General features: G+C 38.4%; 1 protein-coding gene across 6 annotated transcripts in view; it reads left to right on the top strand.

Annotated features, from left to right (window-relative positions):
- CFAP95 (cilia and flagella associated protein 95) overlaps window positions 1-21,770 on the top strand; it is a 111,024-nt gene that overhangs the window by 14,382 nt on the left and 74,872 nt on the right. The window contains exon 2 of one of the 6 annotated variants that reach the window (XM_024738962.1): window positions 7,469-7,638. The exons of 2 other annotated variants lie outside the window; for them this stretch is intronic. In XM_024738962.1, coding sequence (XP_024594730.1) covers window positions 7,585-7,638 — 54 coding nt within the window. In that variant the 5' untranslated portion in view covers window positions 7,469-7,584. Of the gene's footprint in view, window positions 1-7,468; window positions 7,639-15,655; window positions 15,869-21,770 lie in introns of those variants that run through there. 3 more of the 6 variants (XM_024738961.1, XM_024738959.1, XM_024738960.1) reach the window with 3 other exon arrangements.

Genomic DNA, 21,770 nt, shown 5'->3' with positions numbered 1-21,770 from the left:
TGTACAACATTGCTCTATATGTTCCTGCCTCCTCACCTTTCTTATGCTGCTCTCTCTGCCTTTATTGCCCTTTCTTCCCCAAATGGTACCTGGCTCTAGGTTAAGAAATACTACCATTAGCAGTTATCTATAAATTCTAGCCTTAGACAGAAGACAAAAATCTTTATATTCCTCTCCAAAATATACAAGCCCTACCTATCTAATCTGAGAAGCAGACTGTGCATGATCATTGTATTGACAGTGTTACTTGTAAGCTCAGACTGATGGAAAGACCAGATACACGCTCCTTGGGTAGATCAAGCAGGGTTTAATTATCTAAAGTAAATATAAAAGGAAATCAGCACAATCATGATACACATTGCAGAGGTCAGCAACATATTTCAGGACAGATGGGGGTTCCTGCTTCTGAAATCCTCACCACTGGGTGCATAGTTACACATAATAACATCTGAATAAGAGTAATATTATTCTTAGTAGTCTTTCACTTTGCATTTAGACTTAAGTACACAGGACTGGATCAGTTCTCTAAGTAGACTGCCTGGATATGTGCTGGGGACCACTTCTTTGGAGCCAGGAGCACCTCTTTAAACTCAGATTTATACTGTGGAAATTAATGAAGACTAACCAAATGAAAGCAAGCAGAGGCTATTTATTCAGAGCTTGCTATAGTAAGGGAGTCAGCCACTGTCACTTGTGTTTTAGCAGAGACTCAAAGGCAGGCAGAGGAGGGGAAAAAAGAGAAGGTTTCATGTATGCCCTGATTGGAAACTGTTGGCATGAGGAAGCTGTAGGCAGGCTGGGGACAAATATTAGTAAAGCTGTCAGTTATTAATCAAGTCCTGGCCATTTGAGATCAGTTGTTACAGGGGTTACTGTTTGGCTTCCTGGACCATCACTGGAGATAGAAGTTTGACTTCCTGCAAGTCTGACTTATAGCACGCTGACTTCCTGGGGCTGGTTGATTTCCTGGCCAAGTTGTTGCAGGTTGTGGGTCAGAGATCTATTTTTATATATGATTTGGTCATTGTTATTTTTACATTAAACCTCTCAATACAGAACACAATATGATTATAGGAGGCGGTACAGTACAGTACACTACAGTGAAGCTAAGCCTAAACAGCCCCTATTCATCACTCTTGGTGCATGCAAACTATTGTATCCTGATCCTAGTACATTCATTTTTTGTTTGTTTGTTTTCTTTTGTTTTTTTATACAGCAGGTTCTTATTAGTCATCAATTTTATACACATCAGTATATACATGTCAATTCCAATCACCCAATTCAGCACACCACCATCTCCATCCCACCGCGGATGTCCCCCCTTGGTGTCCATACGTTTGTTCTCTATATCTGTGTCTCAACTTCTGCCCTGCAAACCGATTCATCTGTACCATTTTTCTAGGTTCCACATACATGCATTAAGGTATGATATTTTTCTCTTTCTGACTTACTTCACTCTGTATGACAGTCTCTAGATCCATCCACGTCTCAACAAATGACTCAATTTCTTTCCTTTTTATCGCTGAGTAATATTCCATTGTATTTATGTACCACATCTTCTTTATCCATTTGTATGCTGATGGGCATTTAGGTTGCTTCCGTGACCTGGCTATTGTAGATAGTGCTGCAATGAACATTGGGGTGCATGTGTCTTTTTGAACTATGGTTTTCTCTGGGTAAATGCCCAGTCGTGGGACTGCTGGATCATATGGTAATTCTCTTTTTAGTTTTTTAAGGAACCTCCATACTGTTCTCCATAGTGGCTGTATCAATTAACATTCCCACCAACAGTGCAAGAGGGTTCCCTTTTCTCCACACCCTCTCCAGCATTTGTTGTTTGTAGATTTTCTGATGATGCCCATTCTAACTGGTATGAGGTGATACCTCATTGCAGTTTTGATTTGCATTTCTCTAATAATTAGTGGTGTTGAGCAGCTTTTCATGTGCTTCTTGGCCATCTGTATGTCTTCTTTGGAGAAATGTCTATTTAGGTCTTCTGCCCATTTTTGGATTGGGTTGTTTGTTTCTTTAATATTGAGTTGCATGACTGTTTATATATTTTGGAGATTAATCCTTTGTCTGTTGATTTGTTTGCAAATATTTTCTCCCATTCTGAGGGTTGTCTTTTCGTCTTGTTTATGGTTTCCTTTGCCATGCAAAAGCTTTGACATTTCATTAGGTCCCATTTGTTTATTTTTGTTTTTATTTCCATTACTCTAGGAGGTGGATCAAAAAATATCTTGCTGTGATTTATGTCAAAGAGTGTTCTTCCTGTGTTTTCCTCTAAGAGTTTTATAGTGTCCAGTCTTACATATACATCTCAAGTCCATTTTGAGTTTATTTTTGTGTATGGTGTTAGGGAGTATTCTAATTTCATTCTTTTACATGTAGCTGTCCAGTTTTTGAGCACCACTTATTGTAGAGACTGTCTTTTCTCCATTGTATATCCTTGCCTCCTTTGTCATAGATTAGTTGACCATAGGTGTGTGGGATTATCTCTGGGCTTGCTATCTTGTTCCATTGGTCTATGTTTCTGTTTTTGTGCCAGTACCATATTGTCTTGATTACTGTAGCTTTGTAGTATAGTCTGAAGTCAGGGAGTCTCATTCCTCCAGCTCCATTTTTCTTCTTCAAGACTGTTTTAGCTATTTGGATTCTTTTGTGTCTCCATACAAATTTTAAGATGATTTGTTCTAGTTCTGTAAAAACTGCCATTGGTAATTTGATAGGGATTGCATTGAATCTGTAGATTGCTTTGGATAGTAGAATCCTTTTCACAATACTGATTCTTCCAATCCAAGAACATGGTATATAGATGGGTCTTGTTTTTGTATCCATTCAGCAAGCCTGTGTCTTTTGGTTGGAGCATTTAGTCCATTCACATTTAAGGTAATTCTTGATATGTATGTTCCTAGGACCATTTTCTTAATTATTTTGGGTTTGTTTTTGTAGGCCATTTTCTTCTCTTGTGTTTCCCACTTAGAGAAGTTCCTTTAGCATTTGTTGTAGAGCTGGTTTGGTGGTGCTGAATTCTCTTAGCTTTTGCTTGTCTGTAAAGCTTTTGATTTCTCCATCAAATCTGAATGAGATCCTTGCCGGGTAGAGTAATCTTGGTTGTAGGTTCTTCCCTTTCATCACTTTAAGTATATCATGCCACTCCCTTCTGGCTTGTAGAGTTTCTGCTGAGAAATCAGCTGTTAACCTTATGGGAGTTCCCTTGTATGTTATTTGTCATTTTTCCCTTGCTGCTTTCAATAATTTTTCTTTGCCTTTAATTTTTGCCAATTTGATTACTATGTGTCTTGGTGTGTTTCTCCTTGGGTTTATCCTATATGGGACTAGCTGCGCTTCCTGGACTTGGGTGGCTCTTTCCTTTCCCATGTTAGGGAAGTTTTCAACTATAATCTCTTCAAATATTTTCTCGGGACCTTTCTCTCTCCGTTCTCCTTCTGGGACCCCTATAATGCGAATGATGTTGCGTTTAATGTTGTCCCAGAGGTCTCTTAGGCTGTCCTCATTTCTTTTCATTCTTTTTTCTTTATTCTGTTCTGCAGCAGTGAATTCCACCATTCTGTCTTCCAGGTCACTTATCCATTCTTCTGCCTCAGTTATTCTGCTATTGATTCCTTTTAGTGTAGTTTTCATTTCAGTAATTGTATTGTTCATCTCTGTTTGTTTGTTCTTTAATTCTTCTAGGTCTTTGTTAAACATTTCTTGCATCTTCTCGATCTTTGCCTCCATTCTTTTTCCGAGGTCCTGGATCATCTTCACTATCATTATTCTGAATTCTTTTTCTGGAAGGTTGCCTATCTCCACTTCATTTAGTTGTTTTTCTGAGGTTTTATCTTGTTCCTTCATCTGGTACATAGCTCTCTGCCTTTTTATCTTGTCTATCTTTCTGTGAATGTGGTTTTTTCCCCCACAGGCTGCAGGATTGTAGTTCTTCTTGCTTCTACTGTCTGCCCTCTGGTGGATGAGGCTATCTAAGAGGCTTGATGGGAGGGTCTGGTGGTGGGTAGAGCTCTCTCTCTCTCTCTCTTTTTTTAACATTTATTTATTTATTTATTTGTCTGTGCCAGGTCTTAGCTGCGGCATGTAAGATGTTCGTTGCCATGTGCAGGATCTTTAGTTGTGACATGCGGGATCTTTTGTTGCAGCATGTGAACTCTTAGTTGCAGTATGTGGGATCCAACCAGGGATTGAACCTGGGCCTGCTGCATTGCGATCGTGGAGTCTTAACTTCTGGAGCACCAGGGAAGTCCCAATCCTGGTATATTCTTAAACTTAGCAATGCAGAGCCAGAATGGGGTCACTTTGCCAGAAGCCTCTGGGAGTCATGCTAACAAACCCTTAGATCAGCTGTAAAGTTTATCCTGAAATTAGAAAAGTAATATGAACAAGAAATGGAAAGCAAACAGAAGTGATGACTGGTTGTTCTCCCAAAACACCTTCATGGCCATCATGTTTCATCCACAAACCTTAATGCAACCACTGTGTAAGCCTTTGCAGTAGCTCTCCACTGCTGTCTCTCAGGTTTAAGTGATTTAGGACTGTGTCATCTGATAAAGCTACTCATGGAGCTGTAATGATAAGTTGGGAAACTTGCTGAAGGATTTGATGATATATTCTGACAGCTAAATCACCCTTGGACAGGATACCACATACATGTGCTCAGAGACTCTTTCTGGGAATTGTAGAGGTACTGCTACGTGCTTGGCATGGGAGTTTAGATTGGAAGGAAGCAAAAGACACTGAAAAGTAAATGAGCCAATCTTTCTCCCTTGGGTTTTGTTTGAACAGGAAGAGAGATTAATTATCTATTACTGAACTTATTTTTATACATGCATTTAAAAATATAGCGCTTCAGTGGCTAACAATGAGTAGTAGCAATAATGAAACTTTGACAGTGTTTTCGTACCATTCATTTAGAAACATTTCTGCTTGCATTACCAGAGGCCATATTACTTAAGCTTCCCCAACCCCCAGCTGTCTGAGATGTTGTATGAATCCTGTGTCTCAAGTAATTTCAAGTGAGATTGAAGAACAAACTAATTTCAACTCAATCTAATCGAATAAGCATTTAATGATGGCATACCTTGTTCTGAGCACTGTCATCTTATATATTATCAAGGCATGATATTTTATTCCTGATCTTGAAACATAAAGAAGTGCAAGTTAAAGAATACGTTGGGCCTTCCCTGGTGGTACAGTGGTTGAGAGTCCGCCTGCCGATGCAGGGGACATGGGTTTGTACCCGGGTCTGGGAAGATCCCACGTGCCGCGGAGCGGCTGGGCCTGTGAGCCATGGCCGCTGAGCCTGCGCGTCCGGAGCCTGTGCTCCACAACGGGAGAGGCCACAACAGTGAGAGGCCCGTGTACCGCAAAAAAAAAAAAAGAATACGTTGGAAAAGCTTCATAAGAACCACTAGTAAAATTAAAAGTAGTTTCACTTTTGAAGTCAATGGGAAATATAGTAGCAAATAAAGCATACTCCACAGAGTAGACAGAAATAAAAGGAAAGCAAGAAAATATTGAAAAGAAAAAAAGATAATATAACTAGACAAAAAATAAGTTATAACAAAGAAAATGGTTTAAATTTCCTTTGTGAAAAGTAAAGATTAACTACATTCTATCTATAAATGAACCCTATCCTAAATGATGCTAGATGACTAAGAATAAAAAGTGAGGTGAGATGCACCAGGAAAACACAAATAACCACAGAGTAGATGTTTCAATATTAATCTCAAACAAGTGTAATTCAAAGTCAAAATAATTAAAATGGAACGAAGGACACAATTTTACATTGATGAAAATAGCAATCAAAATATCCTCTTTTAGCAAAGATTATAAGAACTAGGCTCATTGGAGAGTATAAACTAGCAGACTTTTTTCAGCCCTCTTCTACTTAATGTCAGTCATCAGTCATATGACTGATAGGGCCATCTGACACCTTTCACTTCACCTTCCCAATCTACTTGCTGCTCATTAGGGATACTTTCTGTACATCAAGATGTGGCTTATCATCTTTGGGCATTTTTTAGTAGAACTTTCTGAAATATCACTTCTTTTAGTTTTCTTATGCTGCATAAAAAATTACCACAAATTTAATGGCTTAAGACAACACTCATATAATAGCTCACGGTTCTATAGGTCAGAAGTCTGGGCAGACTTCACTTGTTCTCTAAAGAGAGTTTCACATGGCCAAGATCAGGTGTCAGCTGGACTGGGCTCTTTATGGAGTATCGGGGAAAGAAATCACTTCCAAGCTTATTCCGGTTGTTGGCAGAACTCACTTCCCTACAATTGTAGGACTGGAGTGTCCATTTTCCTACTAGCTGTCAGATATGGACCCCTCTTATAGCTCCTAGAGGCCACTCTCCCATCCTTTAAATGGCTCCTCCATCTCTAAAACTAGCAACAGTGCCTTGAATCCTTCTGTTTTAGATCTCTCTGAGCTTCCCTTCCGCCAATGGACAGAGAAAACTCTGCTTTCAAAGGGCTTGTGTGATTAGATTAAGTTCACCTGGATAATCTCCCTTTTGGTTAACCCAAAATCAACTGATTAGTACTTTAAATTGCATCTACAAAATCCCATTTGCCATGTAATATAACATAATCACAGGTGTAATATTGTATTCATCATATTCGTACCCAGATTAGTGCAGGAAATCTTGGGGTGGAGGGGAGCATAGATTTTAGGATTCTGCCTACCACACTGCTCTTAGGTCCTTCTGCACTTACTACCTTGTGAATCCTAAAGTGTCAGCAGCCTTTGTATATTTTGTAGTCTCTCTCTTAATTTTAACAAAATTAAAATTTTTGTTTTCCACATACTTGTGGCTTTCATAAGATTTCCATGATGAGAGGGGGAAACTACTGATTAATGCATCCATGTTCACATTGAAAGTTTCTCTATTTTTGAGAGTGATTTATCCCTTAATCAAATTGTTTTCTGATTCCGAGATTTGTTTCTTTAGAATTTTGGTTCAGAGTTATCTCACATGCTGCATCTAATAATTTGAATATCTGATTTAGGGAGTGGTAGGGGACCTAAATCTGTTCTTTGTTGCTTTTGCTCATCCTAGCTTATTTCCTTCTAAATTTGCCAGTACTTTTTGTGAGCTCACATTTGTTGAATTTAATCTGGGGGAATCCTGAGAGTCTAAATTGGGGATAGTTTGCTTCAGAGAGGATTTGTATTTTCATAGACTCCTTCAATTGTTGTTTTAAAGGCCCTAGGCTTCATGCAGGAGGCTTGCTATAAGCTTTCCAACCTTGCCAGAGGTCCAAAAGCTTTGTCTCCAGATGGTAGTTCTGATCCTAGGATTAGTCTTGGGACATACATTTTGAATTTGTTTATTTCTCCCTGATCTGGTTTCAGTTCACCTATTTTCTGTTTCTTCCTCCCTCCTTCCCTCTCTCTCTTCCTTCCTTTTTCATATCCTCTCTTACTTCCTCTCCTGCTTAGGTTGTGCTAATAAAAGCACAGAATCAAATGTATGGGACACAGTAGCTCCACTGTACTCAGCACTGGTAAGAGTAAAATATTGTGCTCTATTCTGAGAACACTTTTTTAAGGAGATCATGATCAAAGTGATGTACATCCAGAGGTTCAGCCATAATAAAGATGAAGAACAGGTAAGTTTGTTTACTTTGTTTACCTGGGAAAAGAGAAGCCATGTTATAACTCTTCAAATCTCTGAAAGGATCTTGTGCTCGAGAGAAATAAGGCTTATCTTTCATTTTCAAGAAGCAGAAGCAACAGGTGCATCAAGCAAGGAGGTTCACATTAGCTCAGCATAAGATGGAACCTATGATTATACTTGTACAGTATTGGAATGGGCCGCCTTTGTGAATTGTGTGCTCTAGACTCTGAGCTTATGTGGAGGTAAGATAACTATTCTCAGCAGTAGTTTAGAGGCCAGGAGTACATTTCTACTTTGACTAAGATGCTGTACCAAATAACCTTTACTCTCCCTTCCTATGAGCCCAGATTCTAGGCTTGTTTATTCCATGACTCTTACACATTTAGATAAAAAATAAGAAATGATACCCATCTGGAAGAAACATTTATCCCACATTCTGACTATAATGGAAGGAAATTTTGTGTCACAGTTTTGAAGAAAACTTTCAAATTGGTAAATAAGAGTAATCGTTAATATATTTTACTTCCAAAATAATTCTCATAATGTGCCAAGAAAAAAAGCAGTTAATTATTACACAAAATATTCTCCTCATGCATATCAACAGTGGGAGAAAATATGACGTATTTTTCAAGAATAATGACAAGGTTCACTCAAAAATAGAAATTTAGTTCATCTGAAACTAAATAGGACAGACACTAAATGAGAAGAGATGACACAGCATGAGCTATATGATTACATTTAAAATACTCTACAGGCCAGAAGGGAGTGGCATGATTATTTAAAGTGATGAAAGGGAAAAACCTACAACCAACATTACTCTACCCAGCAATGCTCTCATTCAGATTTGACAGAGAAATCAAAAGCTTTACAGACAAGCAAAAGCTAAAAGAATTCAGCGCCACCAGAGCACCTTTGCAACAAATGCTAAAGGAACTTCTCTAGTCAGGAAACACAAGGGAAGAAGAAGACCCACAAAAACAAACCTAAAATAATTAAGAAAATGGTAATAGGAACATACACATCAATAATTACTGTAAATGTAAATGGATTAAATGCCCCAACCAAAATACACAGACTGGCTGAATGGACACAAAAATAAGACCCATCTATATGCTGTCTACAAGAGACCCATCTCAGAACAAGGGACGCATACAGACTGAAACTGAGGGGATGGAAGAAGATATTCCATGCAAATGGAAGTCAAAAGAAAGCTGGAGTAGCAATATTCATATCAGATAAAATAGACTTTAAAATAAAGACTGTTGCAAGAGATAAGGAAAGACACTACATAATGATCAAGGGATCAGTCCAAGAAGAAGATATAACAATTATAAATACTTATGCACCCAACATAGGAACACCTCAATACATAAGGCAAATGCTAACAACCATAAAAGGGGGAATCGACAGTAACACAATAATAGTGGGGGACTTTAACACCCCACTTACACCAATGGACAGATCATCCAAACAGAAAATAAATAAAGAAACACAAGCTTTAAATGACACAATAGACCAGATAGATTCAGTTGGTATTTATAGGACATTCCACCCGAAAGTGACAGAATACACTTTCTTCTCAAGTGCACATGGAACATTCTCCAGGATAGATCACATCTTGGGTCCGAAATCAAGCCTCAGTAAATTTAAGAAAATTGAAATTGTATGAAGCATCTTTTCTGACAGCAACACTATGAGATTAGAAATCAACTACAGGAAAAAAAAAGAGCTGTAAAAAACAGAAATACATGGAGGCTAAACAGTGCACTACTAGATAACCAAGAGATCACTGAAGAAATCAAAGAGGAAATTAAAAAATACATAGAAACAAATGACAATGAAAACACAACAACCCAAAGCCTATGGGACACAGCAAATGCGTTCTAAGAGGGAAATTTATAGCAATTCAATCTCACCTCAAGAAACAAGAAAAATCACAAATAAACTATCTAACCTTACACCTAAAGCAACTAGAGAAAGAAGAACAAAGAAAACCCAAAGTCAGTAGAAGGAAAGAAAGCATAAAGATCAGAGCAGAAATAAATGAAATAGAAATGAAGAAAACAATATCAAATATCAATAAAATTAAGAGTTGGTTCTGGGCTTCCCTGGTGGCACAGTGGTTGAGAGTCCGCCTGCCAATGCAGGGGACGTGGGTTCGTGCCCCGGTCCGGGAAGACCCCACGTGCTGTGGAATGGCTAGGCCCATGAGCCTGCGTGTCCAGAGCCTGTGCTCCACAGCGGGAGAGGTCACAACAGCGAGAGGCCCACATACGGTTGGGCATATACCCTGAAAAAACCAAAATTCAAAAAGAGTCATGTACCAAAATGTTCATTGCAGCTCTATTTACAATAGCCTGGAGATGGAAACAACCTAAGTGTCCATCATCGGATGAATGGATAAAGAAGATGTGGCACATATATACAATGGAATATTACTCAGCCATAAAAAGAAACGAAATTGAGCTATTTGTAATGAGGTGGATAGACCTAGAGTCTGTCATACAGAGTGAAGTAAGTCAGAAAGAAAAAGACAAATATCGTATGCTAACACATATATATGGAATTTATGAAGAAAAAAATAATGTCATGAAGAACCTAGGGGTAAGACACACTTCAAACTATACTACAAAGCTACAGGAATCAAGACAGTATGGTACTAGCACAACAACAGAAATATAGATCAATGGTACAGGATAGAAAGCCCAGAGATAAACCCACACACATATGATAACCTAATTTATGACAAAGGAGGCAGGAACATACAATGGAGAAAAGACAGCCTATTCAATAAATGGTGCTGGGAAAACTGGACAGCTACATGTAAGAGAATTAAATTAGAACACTGCCTAACACCATACAGAAAAACAAACTCAAAATGGATTAAAGACCTAAATGTGAGACCAGACACTATAAAACCCTTAGAAGAAAACATAGGAAAAACACTCTTTGACATAAATGGCAGCAAGATCTTTTTTGACCAACCTCCTAGAGTAATGAAAATAAAAACAAAAACAAACAAATGAGACCTAATGAAACTTAAAAGCTTTTGCACAGCAGAGGAAACTGTAAACAAGACGAAAAGACAACCCTCAGAATGGGAGAAAATATTTGCAAATGAAGCAACTGACAAAGGATTAATCTCCAAAATTTACAAGCAGCTCATGCGGCTCAATATCAATAAAACAAACAACCCAATCCATAAATGGACAGAAGACCTAAATAGACATTTCTCCAATGATATACAGATGGCCAGCAAACACATGAAAGGATGTTCAACATCACTAATCATTAGAGAAATGCAAATCAAAACTACAGTGAGGTATCACCTCACACCAGTCAGAATGGTCATCATCAAAAAATCCCCAAAGAATAGATGCTGAAGAGGCTGTTGAGAAAAGGGAACACTCTTGCACTGTTGGTGGGAATGTAAATTGATACAGCCACTATGGAGAACAGTATGGAGGTTCCTTAGAAAACTAACAATAGAACTAACGTATGGCCAGCAATCCCACTACTGGGCATATACCCTGAGAAAAGCATAATTCAAAAAGAGACATGTACCACAGTGTTCACTACGGCACTATTTACAGTAGCCAAGACATGGAAGAAACCTAAGTGTCCATCGACAGATGAATGGATAAAGAAATGTGGCACATATATACAATGGAATATTACTCAGCCATAAAAAGAAATGAAATTGAGTTATTTGTAGGGAGGTAGATGGACCTAGAGTCTGTCATACAGAGTGAAGTAAGTCAGAAGGAAAAAAACAAATACTGTATGCTAATACCTATATATGGAATCTAAAAAAAAAAATGGTTCCGATGAACCTAGGAGCAGGAGAGGAATAAAGACGCAGACGTAGAGAATGGACTTGAGGACACGGGGAGAGGGAAGGGTAAGCTGGGACGAAGTGAGAGAGTAGCACTGACATATAGACACTACCAAACGTAAAATAGATAGCTAGTGGGAAGCAGTTGCATAGCACAGGGTCATCAGCTCAGTGCTTTGTGACCACCTAGAGGGTTAGGATAGGGAGGGTGGGAGGGAGACGCAAGAGGGAGGGGATATGGGGATATATGTATACATATAGCTGATTCACTTTGTTATACAGCAGAAACTAACACAACATTGTAAAGCAATTATACTTCAATAAAGACATTAAAAAAATAAGGGAAATGCTGAATTGAATATTTAATATATTAATCCCCATGCTGAGAGTTGCAGTTCCAGAAGTAATGCCTCTTGCATGACAGGACTTAATCAATACTAGTGAATAATGGTTTGAGGGCAGGTCAATGCCTAGTATGTTTGCAATACAAATTAGAAGCACAGAGGTATCACACTCAAGGTTAAATTCTTCTAGAAAAGACTGTTGGTAGTTATGAATAGTTAAAGGAAAGGAAAGAAGATTGAAGCTTTCATTGGTGTTGATTCCTTTGAGAGTTCCTGGGTTGTTAAACATGAGCTTATTCATAAAAACTTTGGCCCTGATTTCTAGGTTTTACTATTTTTCTTTCATATTTTTCATGTAACTGAATTGTACCAGATTGTCTTGGGTGCTCAGCAGTAGATTCTGATTCTAATATCCATACTGCTTCTCACAGAAGGAAGAAGAGGAACAGGAAGCAGGGAGAGGGAAGGCAGAAGAGAGGAGAGGAAAGAAGGAAAGAAGATGAGTAGAGATGCAAGAGGAAGGGATAAGTGGAGGAAAAGTGGGGAAAAGGAAAAGAAGAAGGGAGAGGTGGGAGAGAGGTCAGGAGATAGGGGGGACAGAGGGAGCGGGGAGGACCAGACACCTCTCATTCATTTTGACAAACTGGTGAACTCTAACTTTTTTATACAAAATATTTGAAAGTGGGCCCCTAGATGTATATATGGAGGTCCTTATTTCTGGGGAACTAAAAAATTACTATGCAACCCTTGATTAGGACATAAATACTCAGTTTTAAGCTTCTAAGTTTTATACAATTTAAATACAAGTTTTCAATAGACTTTAGATTCAACATGGCGATGGTACAAATTAATTTTCTTACATAATTAAAATTTTTCTCTCAGGTAATTGCATGACATTTGGTAGAAGAATTTTAATGCTGGGAGAGGATACAATGATGGTGACTTTGGAAGGTCCTGAGCAGGGGCTTTTCCAAGAACTGAGCAGACTATTAAGACAGGAAGGAAAGGAGATGGTAAAGAGGTTAACCTCTGTAGGCATTTACATCTGGCTGGGTTACATCTGTTTTAGGTTTGCTGTTCTTGTCAGGTCTTCTTGGCAACCTTTTAAGGATCTGATAAAGCTAATAAAGAAGTATACTAGAGTAGGCTCAGATGAAGGGATTCCCACTTCCCGAGTTGGTCTGCCTGTACTTATCTTACAGAGAAGTCCTGTTTCAGCCACCTGAGCTGTGATTTTCTAACCCCAAGGATGTTACGGTGAAAAGAGATTAATATAATAGAAGGCATTGCATTAAGCCCTACACTACATTGGTTTGATGAAGCTTGAGGAAAATAGGAATAACTCAAGTATGTTGAGGATCAGTGATTTTATAAAGAATAAAGCTTATTAATGGTCTTGAAAAGATTCCATATGAATACGAAACCATTGTTATCACTGGTAACATCAAAATATCTTGCCAACATTTTTCTGATTCAGACTATTAAATTTCATATTAAAATATGATTAAAAGATATTCATTAAATAGACCTTGTAGACAGACAAAGCTTGAAGAACAGTGAAGTATAGTTAGGAAACTCTACACAAACAACAAGCACATTTTAGAATACTTTTCCAAAATGATAAGGACAAAGTTGGGATGTAGTAATAGCATTAGTAATTGAAATTTAATTGAGGACTGAGCATGTATTAGGAACTGTTCCTTCTGCTTTCAATATATTTATCATCTTATGTAATTCTCACAAAACCCCTCTGCAATAAATACTGTTCTATTACTGGTAAGGACGGAATCAGGAACGAAAAATTCCACAGAATGTACTGATGTATACAAAGAGAATAGAATACATCTGAACTTGAGGGTATCAGAGAGTTAATTTCCTACATCTCAGCTCGAGGATGTTGAAAAGTATTTAGTAGACACAAGACAATAAAGTTTATAAAGCTGATATAAAGAGGAAAGAGGAAAGAGCTGATATAAAGAGGGAAAAAGCATTTTCTTAGACTTCAAAAGGCTGTCACCTTGGCTTAAGGAACTCTAAAATAACAAATTATGTTTGTTTTGTTTGTTTTCATACTATATTGCTACTTGGTGTGCTAAAGAGCTTTTAAATCTCAGCAGCACCAGAGAAGGGGCTTGGCTCTGAGTCAGATTGGCTACAGAGACCTGACATCTTGGTTGCACATATATTATGTTGCTATCACTTAAAGCATAAGTAAAATAAATACACTTTAAGCTTAAATAAAATAAAATAAACCGAAAGATAGTATGATGGTAATAATTTTGGAGTGACAGCAATGTGCTATGCTTTGGACAGAATTGAGCTTAACTTGTATCTTGTTTACCCTTTTAATTTCTATTTTTCTTTTCATTCTTTCAAGAAGAAAAGGGCTAAATAAGCTGGTGACAGTGGACTATTTATTTGGTTCTAAAAAACATGGCTTAACTGTAGCTGTCAGTAAAATAGGGGCCTAAGCATACCACAGGTGCCCACACTGGGTACCACAGGTGCCCACACTGAGTACCACAGGCCACAAAAAAGCACTTAGTAGTTGTGTGTAATCAAATTTGTGAAATCTGATCCAGAAGAGCACTTCACTATCTATAGGAATGCCATAATAAATCTTCTGTGAACTATAAAATCTATTTGTAATGTGAAATATCTCTTAATTTGTGTTTTTACGTTTGAATATTTGTGTAATGTGGCCTTCTTAAAGTAAGAAACTTCTGTAATTTATGGAAGCCCGGATAAATCTAAGGTAATCAAACATAATATTCATTCATTAGTTCACTGATGGTATGTATATATGGTATGTATATATTAAGCGCTATGCCAGGTCCGAGGGATGGCCATTTTTAAGTTCATTAATGCCCTTAAGGTGCTCAGCTGAGGCTGGGGAGGAGAATTCTGATGTGCTAAATATTCTTTTCTTGGAAACTCAAAAGTGGAATAAGCACAAGATTTCCTGACGGCAATGCTGTAGATAATCTTCTTAAAATCTCCTTCTTGCATATAACTTACAAAACAATAATGTGATGAGTTTGTATTGTCACCACATATTAACTGTTAAATGTTAAGGCGAGAAGAATTTGGCAAATCTTGGGGAGCTGAATGCCCCAGAGCCCTAAACTGTACCTAGAGATTGAGTCTTTCAGCCATTACAGCCTGAAGGGACCTCTGATTCTTGTGTCCTTCTCAGCCCCCTCCACGATCCCATTCCCTCCCTCGTTTTTCAGAGGAAGAAATTCGTGCTCAGAAAGGTTGAGAGAACAGCTGAAACTGGAACAAGCCAAGCCTTTTTCATCCTCAAACTTTTTAGCTGATTTGCTAAACAATTCTGCTCCTCTTTCTTATTTAGAAAAGCTATATAGAAAAGACATATTTTATGGTTTGAGGGATGTTCTCTTGCTCCCTTTTAGTTAAATTTACATAACTTGTAAGCAGAAGGTGTGGTGGCAACAGATGATGAATGGTAAAAAGAAACTTCCCCAAGGACAGCCCCAATAGACTAGCTCCGGGCTCAGGTCCACTTAGTCCTCCTTAAGTGACCCAGCGCTCCCCCTTAACTCCGCCCACTCTGAGTAGACTGTTAGGAGAGCGAAACTACAGATCCCAGGATGCAGTTGTCCCTCTCAACCTCTATATAGCCCGCTCGCTCCCCTCATTGCATTCTGGGAAGTGTAGTTTCTTTCTAAGCCGTATCTGCGTTCACTGTCTAGGAAACCCCGGCTTTTAGGCTTGAGAGATACGTCTTTCTACTGGCCCCGCCCTTTACATTGACCCCGCCCCAGGTTGCTTAGGAGATGAGAGAAGCCGAATCTTGGGCTGTGTCGGCACAGGCAACAGGATAGGTGCAGAGAGAAATCCTCTGAGATCTGTAACAGGAGGGCAGCCATGGGGAGCTGTGACAGCTCCTGCCAGGGTTGGTGTAGCGGTAGGCAACACTGGTGTGAACTCGGACCCATGGACTTGATGGAGCGCAAGGGCTCTCTAACCCTCCGCTCCCATCACAAGAAATACTCGAAGCCAGTGCTGGTGTATTCCTGGTGAGCGAGCTCTCTTGCAGTTTCTAGGTGCTGGGAGAGGGAGAAGAAGGGAAGGGATGGGGGAGGAGAGGAAAGGAGAGTTAGAGAGAGAGGACAAGGGTGGAGAGGATAAAATAAACAGAAAAGAATGAGAAGAGGAAAAGAAAAGCAGAGAAAGAAAGAAAAAGATAATACAAGAGAGAGAACTGGGAAAGAAGAAAGAGAAAGGAAAGGGAAGCATCTTCAAAGGAGAGATGGCGAGGGTCAGAGTGAGAGTAGGGCCAGGGAGGATGAGATAGGAAAGCCCTCCAAGAGCAGCTCCCTAGCAGACATGGAGACCTGCTGCAGCCAGACCCTGTCTGCCAGAGGTCATAGATCACCCACACAGTGTAGGTGGAGGGTGTCTGCAGAGGCCTGGAAATCATGTTCTGAGACAAGTGCTTACTTACAAAAGGCAGGGTCTGTTAGGAGACCAAGGGCACAGGAGGAGGAGATGTCTGTTCAGAGGATGGCCTCCAGGACTGCTGTTTCTTGGGGGCAGTGAGGCACAATGAATGATTTGAAAGAGGTCCTTAAAATATTCCCTAGGCTACTAGGACTATTCTGGCCAAAGACTGCAGACTGACATCCCTCACTGGGTAAACCAACAGACATAATTTATTTGACATGCACTGTGTTTACATTTTTCTTTTAAATTAATTGCCCACATTTAAAACCAGGAGATTTCACGTGGAAATCTAGGATTGTGTCTTCTCTTGAAAATCTGGAAGGCTTGACAACAGAGGATTTTATTCTTTCTGACAACTATGAATGTACTGGAGCTGAACACTGGCTACTCCTTAAGATGAGTCTACTCCTTTCTGTGGTAATTTCAGGTTCTTTCCTGGATTCAGGAAACATTTTATTTACTTCCTCTGCATTAGGCTTTGGGTTTGGAATTCACTTAGAGATTCTCCTGTTTATTAAATATTACAGTGACTGATAGTGAAACCATGACATTTAATTGGCAGAACAGTGGGGCCTTTTAGGGTATTTAGAATTCTATCCTTTGGGTCAATTTTCCTGGCTGTACTATTGACAGTAATTGTTTTTGAACTATTTGGAATATTCTGGGAAAGAGGAAGATTTGAAATGAAATCTCAAATCTTGTCTTCTTTATGCTTTCACCTTTGAAAGAAGATGAATGATTTTGACTCTAGCCCTAAGGCTAAGTCCTCCTTGATCCCATTCATTCATGTAATGTATAATGTGTGAATCCTGTTGTTTCTGTCTTGCAAACTTTCTACAGCCTACTCACTTTCCCATGAACTCTCTCCCTTTTACTTCTCATCCCTAAAACCAACTCTCTGCCTATATTGAGCTCACTGTGAGAGGCTATATTAATTTAGAATAAAAATCTACATTGGGAAGCAGAAAATCCTCCTTTAACCTCATACAGGGCTTACCTCACAGCCCTCAAGCAAAACACTTAGCTCTTTCATGATTTTGTTACTCCATAAGGATTTAGGTCATAATATAAATCACTGCCAGAAATTACTGTTAAAGAGAAAGACCTTTTTCAAGTGGACAGTGCTTCTGCTCCCTTCTGTACTACCTTTGCTTTGAAAAGTTGCCTTGTGGACATCATAGACATCAATAGCAAAACCACAGAAGAATATAGATGAGAAGGAGATGAGGAACTTGGTAGGAGAGAAGGGTGGTGTAACACAAAGTCATTCTGGCCATTGCTGGAAATGTAGAGAGTTCTCATGCTGTTGGTTTTAGAAAGGTTTTGGGGCAGGAAGAAATAAATTCAACCCAACAAACATTTTTGTGTCATGCACTTTGTTGTGTGTTGGGGACACAGAGATGGATAAAGTGGATTCAGTGAGATAACTTGTATAAAGCATTTAATACCATGCCCTGCACATAGTAAACAGTCAATAATATATGGTAACTAATATTTATTTAGGATAACATAATGGTTAAAATCTTGAGCTTTAGGTTTGAATACCAACTCTGCAGCTTGTGATATAACAAGTGACATGACTGTTCTAGGCCTCTGTTTCTGCAACTGTAAAATGGAGGTGATAGGATTCTTGTAAGACTAAACAAGGTATTGTATGTGAAGTATCTTCTGACATATAGCCTGGCACATAGTAAGCACAGTAGAGGTTATATACATGTACTAGGACATGGTCACTGACCTCAACTAATTTCATAGGCCAGTAAAGAAAAACATCAGTAAATTCAGTATAATCTATTTGTGCAAAATAGAGATGAGTATAAGAGGCAAAAGTAACAGGAGGGGGAGGTTAGTGTGTATATGGTTTTCTGAGCAAGGTTTAGAAGGAAGAATAGGAGTTCCATAGGTATACAAAAGAGAACAGGCAAGTACAATGTAATAGTAAGAAGCAGCATCATAGGGAAATAGAGTTCTTTATAGTTGGTAAATACAGTTGATCTCATTATCTGTAAATTCTGTATTTGCAAATTCATCTACTTGCAAAAATTTATATGGAACCCTACATCAATACTTGCAGCACTTTCATAGTCATTTATGGACATGTGCAGAGAGGCAAAAAATTTGAATCATCCCATACACATATTCTCAGTTCATGTCAGACACTCTGCCTTCTTGTTTCAGCTCCTCTTACTGTAAACAAGTATTCTTTTCATGGTCTATTTAGTGCCATGTTTTTTGCATTTTTTTACTTTTTGTTGGTGATATCATTGTTCAGATGGCCCCCAAACATAGTGCTGAAGTGCTGTCTAGTGTTCCTAAGTGCAAGAAGGCTGTGATGTGCCTTATGGAGAAAATATGAGCATTACATAAGCTTCATTCAGACATGAGTTACAGTGCTGTTGGCTGTGAATTCAGTGTTAGTGAGTCAACAAGATATATTAAACAAGATGTCTTTAAACAGAAGCACACATAAAACCGGGTCATGTATTAATTGGTTGTTGAAAATGTGACCAGAGGCTCACAGGAACCTAATCTTGTATTTCCCCTAGGAGCAATGATTCAGTATTTGCTAATTGTTTGTGACTTTATAGAACATAACAACCTTGAATAATGAGAATCAGTTGTAAGATTTGAGAAGCACTTGCATTTCTCTGAGCTGGCTGTGCTACTGGCATCCTTGTTTTCCTTCTGTATTCAACCAGTCACCAAGGTCTGTCCTAGAAAACTGCGTAAATTTCAAATTGTGTAAACTTCCAAATGAATAAATGTCATTGACCATTTTGTTTTTATGCATTCTGGTCATAATTGTTTGCTTTCTATTGACTTATTTTATTATATATTAAAATTTATTGAATTTTAACCTTTTATTAGTGGTTATTTAATCGATGAATGCCTACTATCTAAAATACACCATTTAGGTGGCCTCCCAACTGAGTATTTGATCAGCAAAGGGACTGTGCCTATAGGTTTGTAAAATAGAATTTAACTGGGAGAAATTCTGAGGTACCTCTGCTTATACAGTAAACATGTGGATGATTCCTGTGTTACTCTTTATGTGGAATGTAATACCAGTCTGTTTGACTTCACTATACATATTAAAAACAGTTGTGTATAATAGACATGATAAAGTGAAATATCCAGAATGGTTGTTAGAGATATTTCTGGTCCATCATTGGATAAGAGGTTGCCTAGGAACCTTGTCTTCCTTGTAGCTGGAGTGGTGGATAGAGAGCCATATTACCTGCATCACACCTTGATGCTTCTGAGTGAGAAAGGCCTTTTCTAGAAATTATCTTTCTCTATTCATTCCTACAGCATTTATGGAGCTATATCATCAGATGTTTCCATCGGAAATTATGAGTCAAGGGGAAATTTTCTCTTGGGATATTTTCCCACTCACTGGAATAATGGAATACTAAGAACCAGAACAACTACATTTGCCCTTAATAAATTCTCTGGTGTAAGGCTAGTTCTTATTTATTTATTTATTTATTTATTCTCATCTCTTCTACCTTGGCCAAATTGACATCTGTTAACAACTGATGAGCCAGAAAATTCGTTCGAGTTTCCATGAAACAGTTCACGCTCAGGTCTCCGTGGTGACACTTAAGAGTTTTAAGGACTTAGCTTAATTTTATATATTTGTAATTTCAATTACTTCTCTCTCCTACGTAAGCCCAAAATTAAAGAGCCTGGGTATTTTACTGACCTCCCCCCACCCTGTCTGCATTATAGGAAGAAAATAGAAAGAGAAAGGGAAAAAAGGAAGTAAAATTAAAATCCGGTGATAATTGTGGGGTAGGGAACTTGATAGTTTTAAAGATTTTTACAGAAAATCATTTGGGCTGGAGAAAGAAATTAAAGAGCTTTCTATGATGCTCTTCAGACTTATACCCTATTGTGCTCTTTGAACAGGGAGTTCATATGTATTCAAGGTACTCCACATTCAGAGGAGAATCCAGTTTCAAGGCACTAGGATATCATTAGTATACTTATTAGAAAACAGAGATGAATTTTCTAATTTGCTGTATGTTCGTCCTGTAAATACAGCAGTTTTCTCAGGGACTAACCTGGAAGTATTTAGAGTCCTTCACACCACTAAGGACCAAGCTAGAGTTATAGATCTTCTCTAGCCAGCAATCCCATCTTCTCACATCTCCAACGCACACTCAGGATAAAAAGGCAAAGAAAATAAGAAAGCCCTTTAGTAACCACATGTTGCAGCCTGCCTCTGTTGAAATCCATACATGCTTCCCCTTCCAGCAAGCCTCCATCCTTCTACTTTAACAACTTAAGCCCTCACTCGAAAGCTTTTAACTCTTATTTTGTGCATTTTAAATGTTTGATTATGTGGAAAGGCGAGAGAAGAGACTTTAAAGAAGCTTTTTCGGTTAGTAATGAGAAGTGAGAAGAGCAAGCCTTGGGGCAAGGGGTAAGAGCACCGTGGGTGCTCAAATAATGTTTATCAAAGACATTAACAAATGAATGGAGAGGAAGGACACACACACAAACACAAAAGGCACTGCAGGCTGGGGGCCTCTTTTTTTATGCTTTAAGAAGACCCTGAGGTAAGGACTACAGGATAACGCAAATCTGTAATAAAGCCAGAGCTGATTTTCACAGCCCTGATCCTTTTTTAAAAAAATTTTATTTAAGTATAGTTGATTTACAATGTTGTGTTAATTTCTGCTGTACAGCAAAATGACTCAGTTATACATATATATATATTCTTTTTCAAATTCTTTTCCATTATAATTTATTACAGGATATTGAATATAGTTCCCTGTGCTACACAGTAGGACCTTGTTGTTTATCCATCCTATATATATTAGTTTGCATCTGCTAATACCAAACTCCCAATCCTTCCTTCTCCCAGTGTCCTCTCCCTTGGCAACCACAAGTCTGTACTCTGTCTGTGAGTCCGTTTCTGTTTCGTAGATATGTTCATTTGCGTCATATTTTAGAGTCCACGTATAAGAGATATCATATGGTATTTGTCTTTCTCTTTCTGACTTACTTGGCTTGGTATGATAATCTCTAGGTCCATCCATGTTTCTGCAAATGCACAGCCCTGATCCTGATACAACAGGATGACATTGAAGCATGTTTGGTCACCTCTGTATAGGTGAATTTAGAGGGGTATAAATCATTAGGCTTCCGATTAGAATGGTAAAGAATTTAAAAATGGGAGCTAAACTCATGTTCTTCCTAGATGCAGTACATGACTTACTAGAGACTGACGGGTACTTAGGAAATTTTGAGTTAAATAGGGACAAATGGTATTCACACTTTAAAGAGACATCTTAATTTCTTAACTCATACTTTAAAAAACATTGTAAATTATAATACTGTGTGACCATTTAAGATGATGTGATAGTAGACCAAAGACATGGAAATATATTTACTATCTGGTCAGTAGCAGAATTAGAAATTTGCATTCAAGTCAGATGCATATATAAAATTTGTTTTCTAAAACTG

This window comes from Neophocaena asiaeorientalis, unplaced genomic scaffold (assembly GCF_003031525.2).
Source record: "Neophocaena asiaeorientalis asiaeorientalis breed wild unplaced genomic scaffold, Neophocaena_asiaeorientalis_V1.1 scaffold249, whole genome shotgun sequence".
Lineage (NCBI taxonomy): Eukaryota > Metazoa > Chordata > Mammalia > Artiodactyla > Phocoenidae > Neophocaena > Neophocaena asiaeorientalis.
The sequence above is the reverse complement of the archived record's forward strand: the minus strand, read 5'-3'. Positions and strand labels throughout refer to the sequence as shown.